The 12,304-nt window shown below is 42.8% G+C and overlaps 1 protein-coding gene across 3 annotated transcripts in view; it reads right to left on the reverse strand.

The window, feature by feature from the left end:
- Positions 1 to 1,277: 1,277 nt before the first annotated feature.
- The window catches only part of LOC135899861 (GTP-binding protein Rit2-like), a 48,960-nt gene continuing 37,933 nt past the window's right edge, over positions 1,278 to 12,304 (reverse strand). For all 3 annotated transcript variants that reach the window (XM_065429254.1, XM_065429255.1, XM_065429256.2), the window contains exon 6: positions 1,278 to 9,350. In XM_065429254.1, the coding sequence (XP_065285326.1) occupies positions 9,090 to 9,350 (261 nt within the window). In that variant the 3' untranslated portion in view covers positions 1,278 to 9,089. The remainder of the gene's footprint in view (positions 9,351 to 12,304) is intronic.

Here is a 12,304-nt window from a genome sequence, read left to right on the forward strand (position 1 = left end):
CCACTTCAAACCAAGTTCTACAATCTTAAGTGTGACAGCATAGGCCCGTAAGGCTGCCTGTCCACATAGCTCTTCACGGTAACAATGCAAGGACTTGTGAATCTATAAACACTCTGCATCGGTTTTGCAGTCTCACTTTCTACGCACCTCTTCCTCGAGCTGTTCTCATCTATGACGCTCGTCTCACATAGTTTTGTTCTTCCGAGTTTTAACTTTCCTGCTTCTACAGCCTTTTACAAAGTGGGAAACAGCAGAAACATGTATCGGGCACACCACAACCTTTATCATGCTGGTAACAGCATCTGAACACCATGCAGAAAATGTCCGCCATACGTGTCAAGTGGAAAAATAAAAAGCAAGGCCGACTCTCGCTGTTTGACCCAGTTCTCTCCAGGAAAAGAGTAACCTTATGTCATAAATTGCCACAAGCATTTAGCTTGGAACGGCTGACGTGGTGGTCTGTCACAGAGCTGTGGCACTTCAGTTTTTCAACTGATGACATGCGGTGCAAACAGTGCTGCTTCCAACTAACGTTGCCGAGAGGAGAGACTTTGGAACCACCATTATTTGTTTTGTGTGCTGAAACAGATTAAGCAAGTGTAAGCTGTAGACATCTCCACTTCCCAGGCAGGTGCGTTTTCCGCAAAAATCAATGCTAGTGCGAAACGTGATTTCCTTCAGACTTTCAATGAAATGCAGCTTGCCACTTGTTACTTCTGTCACCAGAAAAACTTGAACTCGCTTGCATTCTTTGTGCAATGAACACCTGTCAGCTGGTGCTTGCAGTCACCGGCATCAGACTCCAAGACTATATATGGAAAAGCCAACAAAACTATTGTGGCTGTGTCAGAACATACACAAGCCAAGCAAACACTCCATTATAATTGGACTATCGCTGCAGTAACTTCGAAACTGCTGTATACTTAGTACAGTCGTCCGTTCAGGATAAGGCGTGAACTGCACTGGTCAAATGGAGATGTCGCCATTTCACGGAGAAAAAAAAATATAGGTATTGTGTTCAATACACATCAAGAGCACTGAAGCTGTTTGTGTGTATGTGTGTGTATGTAACCCTTCATTGATATATGCATGTTTTTCCCAACCTAGGTATTCCTTGGAAAGGAAGCAGTGACCAGTTGTGTATTTTTGTAATGTGCCAGAATGCAGCAAAGAATAAAAAAATGTTTTGAAGACAGTGCTGCTTGTCTCCTTCACTTGTATGCTAGACCACTGTGTGATCAACTTCATTTTTGGCTCAAATCAGACAAGGAATGTAATACATTTCGTATATTTTTTCTGTATTGGACATCCGTGAAACAGGTACATTGTGCCTTCATGACTGAGGAAACAGTGGAGGCTGCACTTCCGGAGACAAGAGAAACGTTTCCTTGGGAGGCTGAACATTAATCTATGTGAAACACTTTACATGCACAAAGAAGGTTTTGAACAACAAACGTTTCCAACAACTCTCATAAATAGCAGCCGTGTAGCTTCTCTGTTTGCACTATGTGTAAACAACAATAGTCATCGATAAAACAACCACATCAAACGTGCCTAGTAAAATGGGTCAAGACCGTCCATATACACCACCAACTCTTGCTCTAGGGAGCCAATGACTGGCCACATATTGCACAACCCTCGCATACAATGCATGTTCAAAGTCGGCTGCAGAAACAAAGTGGTTGAACTACTCTGAAGATACCGTCAACAAGCAGCTACTATAGGTACAGTGCATTAGAGACTGGACCTTGCGGAAGTTGAAATAGGCATACAGGAGCGAATCTGTGCAGAGTAGCAGCACTACTTCAGTGAAAGAAAAAAAAGTAATGCAAAACATGTCACAACCAAATGCAAACCAAGTGTGAGACTGTGACACATAAAAAAGTAGTCTATAATGAGCCATTTTTGCAAATATGTACTGGCAATGGGACTTGCACGGATGCTGCAACTGACATAGTGAGAGAAAAACTGTGGCAACAGACGCAAAGTACGATTAAATTACACACTTTGATGCAGCTTCCAGCAATTTTCCCACTGTCTCCCCCAGTGAGCTTTCCCTGTAGACAAACATATTCAAAAAGTACAGTTAAAGCAACACTATAAATAGTTTAACAACATTCTCAATCATTGTACACACAAACACTCAGAAGGCTTAGATGAAGAAGCACAAAGCTATAGCATGCACAAAAAATAAAAAGCAGATGATTGCAATATGTTCCTATTTTCAGTGAGAAAGTCTCTACAATGTCTTTATGTCAAGAGAATATCAAGTGAATAGGTCAACTGCATGGTTATGAGCCTTCATTGAAAACATCAAGCCTAAAGGGACACTAAAAAGAGCAACTAAATCGGTTTAGAAATGTGGATGATCTTTTCAGAACTCTATTAGCATTTACCATGTGTAAAAAGGTTTACTTCCAGAAGCGATAAAGGGCAAACCATCCCTTTTTAATTTTTACTTGCAATTCTGGTGCCCATGATCACTGCAGTGACGCCGTGGGCGTCGCAGCATTCATCGATGTGCAGGAAAAATCAAGAAATGCAACAAGACTCTTTTCTCACTTGGAAAAATGCTGCACTGGCTTCAAGCAGATGTTGTAAAAATCTGCAATCAAACGCAACAAATGTTGGTGCCAGAATTTCACGCGGCATCACCTGCAACATGTTATCTGTGCAGGCGCGTTCCTCCGACCTGCTACGCCGACTAGGAATGCTAGACTTGCTACAATGGCACTAGGAATGACCTACTTAATATACAGAAAGTGCAATCTACCCATCTCACCTATTCATTTTTCGTGTCCCTCCAGTAATGCCATCACTTAATGCTAAATGTCTGCCACTTGTAACCCTGTAAGGGGACTGGCGCGTCCCTGACTAGACTGTGCGTGCCTGGCTTCTAGTAACATGGTTGAGGCCGCAAGTCTGTGAGGGAAGCCTGGAGGACATCTGTCCACATCTTCTCAGCAACAGACCAGGCGCTCTAACGATTTTACTGCATGTCATACCATGCAGTGCAGTCGCACTTCCCGTAGACACAGCAGCCTCGGCCTATTTCAAGTAATGCTTACAGTAGGAGAATTTCATTAAGACTAGCACTCTTTTGATCTGAAAGCGGTAGACAAGTCAGCTGGTAAAATAAACAGCATCTTGATCATTCCTGTTGCAAGTGGTTCCTGTGTGCCTTATCTTTGATCAAGAAGAAAGGGAGTTAACTGAGGGGCCCAATTTTTATTAATCATATGAGAAACCAACAAACAAAGACACCAAAGAAAACATAGGGGAAATTACTTGTACTTACTAATTGAATTAAAAAAGAAATTAATGACAATGAAAGTGCATAAACAAACAACTTGCCGCAGGTGGGGAAAGCATAATATGAAGACATGGGATCGTTCCCCACCTGTGGCAAGTTGTTTTTTCATCCACTTTCATTGCCATTAATTTATCATTTCTTTAACTCATTTAGTAAGTACAAGTAATTTTCCCTATGTTTGCTTTGGTGTCTGATGGCTTCTCAAATGATTATCTTTGATCAGACAGACGATAATGCCTCCCAATCATTGTCTATCCTCTCAAAGGACCTCGTTTCAAAATGATTTTTCCAAAGATCCCCACAAACGACCCAGTAAAGGTGCCTGGCCTTGTAGATTATTTAACAGTTTGTGAAGATGAACCTTGTAGCTCTAAATGCCACCGTGATGAAGTACTGATGGACAGCACAACCAAAGTGCCTAGATTATATTGTTAGTATGTGTTTATCAGGAAAAGTCATAAGAGGTAAGCATCTTGGAAGCTTATAGCATTGGAAAATATCAAGAAAGCATTAACCATTTAAACTTCCTGTGCAGATTGGCACTTGGTTCAGGTCTGAGCACTAAAAATATTGATCACACGAGAGTAAAAGAGATCACCATGAGATCAACGTGACCCTCATCGACCTAGACAGAATTGGTGGTCATGCTCCGCATGACTCGCCCACGTTGAATTTTGGTGTGCGGTGGCACGGACTAAAGGCACTAGATGACGTGATGACATGTGAACATGCTTAATGGGTAGCTTCCATTACACAGCACAGCCATCAACATGTGCACTGGCAATTTCAGGCATTGAGTTGTTAAAGAAGTGCCCCCCCCCCATCAAAGAGGTGTGTGAAAGCTTCCATGACTGAAGGATACTGGCATTACACAGGTAATGTTTCTGGACAACATGCATTAATTCCGAACAGACCTACTCCAGTGTCTCAGTGGTCATGTCACTAGCCATTCTGCTGCTCAACACAAGGTCATGGGTTCTATTCCCAGCCACAGCAGCTACACTCCGACTGCATTAGAATGCGAGAACGGCTGTGTTCCGAAATTTGGTGGAGTTAGAAGCAACAATAGGTGGTGAAAATCAACCTACAGCCCTTCACTATGATGATAATCACAAACCAAGACACGGTCTTTGAATACAAATCTACTGCTGTAAATTCTCGGAGGGAGCATTTGCAAGGAGCCCAAAGCACTTTGTTAAGAAGCTATACTAACTGCTGGACTTCTACAAGTTTTCTTACTATGAGAATGGTGTGCTGAACTAACCTGGGCCAAACCACAATGCTAACAACTGAACAGCACTGAACAATGTGTGACACAGCGACAACAATAATAGCGTTCAAACAAGTTTCGTAGCTTTGTACATGACTCATGAAGACGTTTTCAGCGCAATTCATTTCTGCACTTCCATACCATCACTGCAGCGGGCGTTTAAAGGGGCCCTGAACCACTTTTTATCGAAGTGTAGAAAGGCTTCATTGAAGTCCAAATAGGTTATTTCACAAATACTTTGCGTAAAAAGTACTTCAATGCGTTCAGCATGTGCGGAGCTATTGGCAATCAAACATGGCTTCCGCTGTGCTCCCATTCCTTCTTCAACGTCTTGCACTGCGAAGGTTACAGCGCAGTAAGGCATGCCTACAATGCTCCACCTTCTAAATGTCACTGTGGCCTGCAGTTCAAATTTCATTTTGGATGTTTATGCAGACGCCAAAACTTTCACCTTTGGTGCTTACGACGCGTAAGCCAAACGCGGTTGTCCTTAGTGAGCTACAGTGCGCTAAAGCATACAGAAGAGAGTAAGGACAATGCCTTCTGTTGAAAAGAGATCGTTTGAGAGAAAAATGACTTCGCGATCCGCTTGCGAGCTCCAAGCACTGCATTTGACAGCAAAACTTGGCCAAGGTGTTCACAGCAACGTATGCTACCCACGAACTATGCTACTTCAACAAGCACGAGAGGTGGTTCAGGTCCCCTTTAAGCAAGCTTTGCTCCACAATACTCAAGTATTGTAACAATCTACTATAGTACACTTTGAAAACTATGAATAGAAGAGAGGTAAAGGAAAGCGGTAGGTGATATAGCTTGTACATATATATGAACTGTCATTGTTTGTAATTATGTGAAAGCAATGGTCTGTATCTACGCTTCAGATAACTTGCACTGATGTGTACGTACAAATAGGGCAGGTATACAAACATGACTTTGAAACAATTTGCACTTTCCGGCAAGAGTCAGTGACACTAACAAAAGCAAATTCAATTAACTCCTGTTAGCCATGTCAACCGTGTAAGTTTCATGTTACTCAGGCAAAACATGTACACACGTCATTAAAGTGCAAGCAACATAATCTAAAGTTGTTACAAGTGGTAGCCTGTGCAATTCCGACAATGGGATGCTGCAGCAGGAAGCCCCACAATTTGACAACAATATCACAAACAAGCTACACTGTACAAGCCAAGCACTGCAAAATAGGCATTGCAAGCATAACAGATAAAGAAAAACGTCTGCAGCAGATATTGCAATTAGGCCTCCTCAGGAGGTTTGCTAGTAGAGATGGACATTACATTCATAAGAAATCAGAGTTGATTTGGCTAATTACAAAAATTCCACTAATTAACATTCATATTTCACTTTGGGATGCACATATCTCTCACAGAATTGAAGCCAGGCAGTAACAAGTTCATGTTTATTTAGCCAGAAATTTAGTTTCGAGGCAACCACCCACAAAGCTCTGTGAAAGACAACAGTTCTTCCCTTAATTTTGTCCCACTGTGTGCAGGGGAGGCTTTATTGTGAAAAATGCTAACTGTTAATACGTAAATAACCAAATGAGCATTGTAATTTGTCAGACAAATAATTAACCTGAACAGCTGTAATGTCAAATTCTAGCAATATTTTTCACATGTGTTCCGAGAAACACACAAACAAAACAAAGATTACAAATGGAATGGGTGGTATGCCTTAAACACAGCCTACTTAAATGCAAGCAGAGAAAGGTGAACAACAAAACAATGCATTCCCCATCTTAGCCATATAGGCGCTGAAGACAATTGTTAAAAGCTTTTTCCAAAACTTGCTAAGGACAGCTGTCCATTTAAAATTTTAGTAGTAAGGAGCCCTTGTCTCTTACATTTAAACATTTCGGTGAGTTTCCTCTTTGGTCAGAAGATGGTCCACAGGAGAGCATCTACAGCGACTGCTTTTCGGCACGCCGTACCAAATGTTTTCTCATATTATGAGGGGTGTTCTGAAAGAAAGTTTCGTCATTCTTTCGAAAGAGAAGATAGTACACCAGGTTAAAAAAACAATCACCATAAGAATCCACACCTATTGCAGGTTCAATGACGGAAAGAGCGTCAGCAGAGGAGGAATGACAAATGCGCAGAGTGCTGAAGAAGAGAGTAGCAGCACACCAGCGTGCCCAAGGTTATTCGAGCATGAATCGCAATGGCAGACGTTTGCGGACAACATGGTTGCCATGGAAGATCTGGTATGAATGGGAACCTGTTTCTTGCATTGAAAGCCCCACTCTGGGGACGTCACTTCCAAAACAATGCTGAGGTGGAGCAAGCTGTGTGACAATACCTTGCATCGCAGGGTACCGAGTTCTACCAGAGTGGTTTTTTCGAACTGATTGCATGCTATGACAAACGTCTCAATGTCGGTGGTGACTATGAGGAAAAATAGTGCAAGATGTACAGTTCATGATGCCATGGTGTATTTCTTTTTTTTTTGGCAATAAGGTTTCCAGGTAAAAATAAATGACGAAACTTACTTTCTAAGCGTCCCTTGTACAATGTGCTAGAGTTCTGTCATTCTTAAACGAAAGCTTTGAATCCACAACACACGATTAGAATCTTCCATAAACTTTCTATTCAGGTGTGCAATATATATGCACTTGTTGAAAAAGAAAAATAGACTGCGGGCTGGGTATGCAAAAGATAATAATAATAACCTGAAATTACACTTGCACTGCAGCAATACATATTGCACTAACACCGTTGCAATATACGGCAAGTGAAATTTTAAGCAATGCCAGATGGGGGATGACTTGCGCACAGTCGTCCCATTATCAGAGGGAACACCCCATCTGTATTCAAGTGCTTGTGGCAACTTAAATCTGCAATGGAAGCCCACAGATTAACCTTTCATTAAGGCGCTAATATGGGCTGGTTGGTCTGTTATACCATGGAGGTCCTAAAAAGTACTAAACAAAGACAAGGATAGACATAATGAGAATGCAGCCCTGTGTGTTGTCATTCTTATTTCTGTCCTCTTATTAGTGCTATTTAGGAACCTATAATCATTAGCTGTTGAATATGTTGGACCATTTTACAAAAGCGTCGGAGTCACGGGTTGTTACCATAGGTGTTTTCTAATGGTAACTGCCAATGCATAATACCAAAAGGTCAATTCATATACGACACTGTTGAACAGGTGCATTCGGTGATTTGCAACCTCTACATCAGAGCACCGAAATTGGTGAATCGTTCATGTAACAGCCCAAGATGGTGGTGGCCATAAATGGAAAATAAGACTGCCTGTACTAACTGAGGCATTTTTCCATGAGAGTGGACATTCTTGCAAGTGCCATGAATAATTTCACAAGAGCACAAAGTAACACGTGGTCAGTCACCCACCTAACAGATCAAACTTTTCTTTCATTTGCTTCAAAGACCTCAGAAATGCCTTCGCAGACTACTAGAGGGTCTGCAGACATGGATCTGAGAACCACTGCACCAGAGAAGAGTTGCTTGCAAACGCCACACAGTGTACAAACTAAGTTGTAAGAGCGCATATCTGTGACTTTTGGTTGAAGTAACTTGAGAGCTTTATGCCTCATATGTCGTTACGTCATGTGATGTTCCGAAAAGCTAGAAATAAAAGGTGACTACCCAGAACTAGCACAACTTTTCCATAAGCTCTAACATGCCCCAATGAAAACAAAAATTCTTGTTAAAGTGCACACAAATCGTAGATGCTATCTTTCTCTGTGCTGTCGGTACATCCGAGCGTGGAAACTTGCCACATGACGTGAACACGAAGTGAAGTACGCTTACTTTTACGTTACAAGATGAAGCAGTGAAGCCTCTAAATCACTGCACGTGACAAACAGCATTGGTGACAAGCCTGTCCACAGCAACCCAGAATTTGGCCGGAGAGAAATTACATGTCTCTATTGTAATCTAAAACTGCAACAGCACACAGAGATGTTGATCAAGATAGAGGAATAGATAGGCCTTGTACTGCATGAGCTTTATCCACATTTTTAGTAAACTGTCTTGAATTTCTGTGCAAATGAGAAAAGCACCAGCATCTTGAGCTGCCTCGCACACTGCGAAACTGCATGAACATCTGTAGAAGCCACCCCCAATAACATGTGACGTCTTTGAAATGCTGTACCTCCAGAAACTTTCTGGTGCTACTGAGCTTTCCCCATCATCCTAACCACATTTCTCTGAATTTTGCAACTAGAGGCAATAGCGCACAAGACGGCAGCTGACACACTGCAACCTGAAACCTGTCAGCAATAAAACAAACTTTACTCAGTCGAGCAGCGATTTACAGGCACCACTGCTAGCTAGCTGCCTTACATTTGTTCAACTGCAAGCCGACCAGCAGTAGCAGCAGTCAAAACCCGGGCCACCATGCGACACTGCTTGGCTGCACACGGATCAACAAATGTTGGCCTAGAGCAGAAGAACACAACAAAGCCTTGGACGGGCAAACAGAGGGGAGGGTCAACCAAAAAAAAAAAAAAAATACAGTGCATGCTCAGGAGTGAGACGACGCGTCCCCGGATCCGCGCACACAAAGCAGGGAGCGGCAGGCGTGTGTGAACGCTTGCCACCGTTCGCTGGATGCCTTCCTGCGGGCGGCCCGCCGAAGCAGGAACTGTCGCTCCTTCTCCCGGCGCCGGATCTCACGGACCAGTGTGTGGAACACGTCATCCACAAAGTGACGCAGCGCGGCTGAGGTCTCGTAGAAGGGGCAGTTCATCTGTTGTGCCAACGCCTGCCCTTCCTCGGTGGAAACCTAAGATTGAAGAGGGCAGGAACGTTACTATGCAATGCTTGCTGGACAAAAGATGAAACAAATTCACTGACGATTATGAGACTTCCTAATGTGAAATTTGAGCACAGCTCTGTACGCGTCTTCATTTCATGATATATAGTGGCTGGTGCAGAAATCTGTCTCGTGCAGCTCATTCCAAATGGAACGAAGTGTGGTGCAACTGCCTCACAAATCGGGAGATAACGAGAGGCAGCGTCGTTTGACTGCGTTGTTTACAGATCCATTCGCAATCAACATGATATAGACGTACTCCAGCAGTACCTCAACAGCATAGCCCCCTGGTGTCAAAACTGGGAACTTAGCCTGAATACTGATAAATGTTACCAGGAAACATTCACTAAATCTAAAATCACTAATGAACCTACTTACAAACTAGGAGATTCCATACTCAGGAAGGTTAACGAAATTAAATACTTAAGTGTTCATCTAACTGCTGATCTGTCCTTTTCCAGCCATATTGATATGACCATCAGGAAAGCTGGGAAAATGCTTAGCCTACTTGTACGAACCCTTAGAACTGCCCCTCAGATTCTTAAAACCATAGCATATAAGTCGCTGGTAAGGCCGCACTTAGAATATGCCACCACCTTGTGGGATCCCCACCAGCGGTACCTGATTGATAAGTTAGAAGGCATACAAAACCACGCTGCCAGGTTTTTTCTAGGCAGCACTCCAGACACGCAAGCATAACAGCAATAAACAAACACATCGAACTAGAGCTGCTACAGATAAGACGCCAGAAGCACCGACTGAAACTTCTGCACGCAATATACACTGATGCGACAGGCATTGACAAGCTAAAATACCTTAAAGCACCCCACTATATCTCAAACAGAAGAGACCACAGTTTCAAAATACGTGAAATTTCCTGAAAACGAACTATATGAAGTTTTTTTTTTCTCCCCGCATTATTTCTGAATGGAATAAGTTGCCAGATGAGGTTGTGAGTGCTCCTCAGGATGCATTTTTAAGACTAATCAATGATTTGTAATTGTAATCTTCTTCCAAATTAATGACTGCAGGCTGAATGAACTTTTTTCTAGTACTGCTATTCATGTACTTTTTTTCATGTACTTTTTTTTTATCTTGATGCATTGCTCCTTTGTCATCCCCCCCTTTTATGTGATTATATTCTTGTGCTAGTCACTTCATGTTGTACCCACTCCCCTGCTATAATGCTGCTGCGCTGCAGGGTGTACTGTAAATAAATAAATAGTATGTGGGGACATGGGATCTTCAATCACGGAGGCACCTAGTATATCGCGGGGTCCATGATAGTCACACTGCCTATACAGCGAGCCCCAAGAGCTGGCATCCATCACTACGGTTGCTCCACTGTTAAAACAAGATTTAATTTCTTTCTAAATGGTGCCATGCATGATTTTTCATACTTGTGAGGAAATACGGGTATATTGGTCATGCTAGCTCGCTTGCTTTTATGTATGTATAAGACACACCATACTATAAAACGCATGAACCAAATTTTTGGAAAAAGATACCCTCATACACCAGAAAATACGGTAGTCAGCTCCTTGTTGTTAGTGGTTCTGACTTTCTGCTGCCGAGCACGAGGCCTCAGGTTGAATTCCTCATTGTGGAGGCGACATCACAATGGGACCGGAATGCAAATTGTACTCAGGTATGAAGCCTAACACAGCAAGTAGTACCAGAAGTACATGTTGCTGGGTTAGTCGGTTCATATTACAGAGTAGACCATATATATGATCGCTTTGGCACAAACAACCAAGGACAGAAGGGAACAAGGAGAGCGCCCCCTAGTTCCCTTCCGTCCTTCATTGTTTGTCCTTCGTTGTTTGCGCAAAAATGATCATATTTATGGTCTACTCAGCAAGTAGTACTATCTAATAATTAAACTACAGTTGAGCTTTGATATATCAAACACCGTGGGGATCACGAAATAGTTCAATATAGCGAGAATTCTATATACAGAATGACGTAAAAAGCACTTCAAAGTCCTGTGCAAGTTAATGAATAAATCACTCATGGAGCAGGGAATACTCACTTCAAGTGTCAAACAGACAATTTATTGCTTTGGGTTAAATAACTGCAGCAGCATAGCTAGCTTCTTATTGTCGACCACGTGCCTAACCAGGGCTTCCTCTACACAATCCAAACTGTCCATGAGTGCCAGACCAATGCCTTGATGATGATATGTGGTGTTTTGTGGCGCAAGGGCCAGGCTTGGCCAAAGAGCGCCATGACAAGTGGTGATGTTGACGATGTATTGTGGAAGATGTAACTTGGCTGTAAAGTGCCCTAAAAATAGTCGCTGTAGAGTGCGTAAAATCTACTTGCTATAAAATTATGGCGATGACAGATGACGAATACTATGAACATTAAAATCCATCGTAAAAGAATGATGCAGAATAGAAAATATATGAGATGGTAAAAATGTCTGGAGCACTGTTGCCTCGCCAGAGCCCTTGAAACACAAGGGCCTAGAGGCACGTGCTACACGAAGGAACTATCACAGCGCCATCCTCTGAAGAGAGGACCCGCTACGAACATGTGGGGCTAAAAACATGCAGGACAACATCTTTCAGGAAACTTAGGACTGCGTTGGTGTCAAATAAAGGTTCTGGGCCGAGTAGCATTACGGGATGTAGGGGGATGTGCTGCCGGTATGCTAGCGAAAAATGTTTCCTTCTTTCGGATTCGGCTGCCCGACACTCCAGGAGGACATGGAGGATGGTCAGCCTCTCCCCGCATCTACCGCAGGTTGGAGGATTATTTTCAGTGAGTAAATAGTTATGCGTGCCAAATGTGTGTCCTATTCTGAGGCGACAGAATAGGACATCTGTTCGCCGCGATTTTGTTACGGGGGGCCAAGAACCTAACTGTGGCTTTATTACGTGCAGTTTATTATTTACTTCTGCGTCCCACATACGTTGCCA

The sequence above is a fragment of the Dermacentor albipictus genome, chromosome 2 (genome assembly GCF_038994185.2).
Source record: "Dermacentor albipictus isolate Rhodes 1998 colony chromosome 2, USDA_Dalb.pri_finalv2, whole genome shotgun sequence".
NCBI lineage: Eukaryota > Metazoa > Arthropoda > Arachnida > Ixodida > Ixodidae > Dermacentor > Dermacentor albipictus.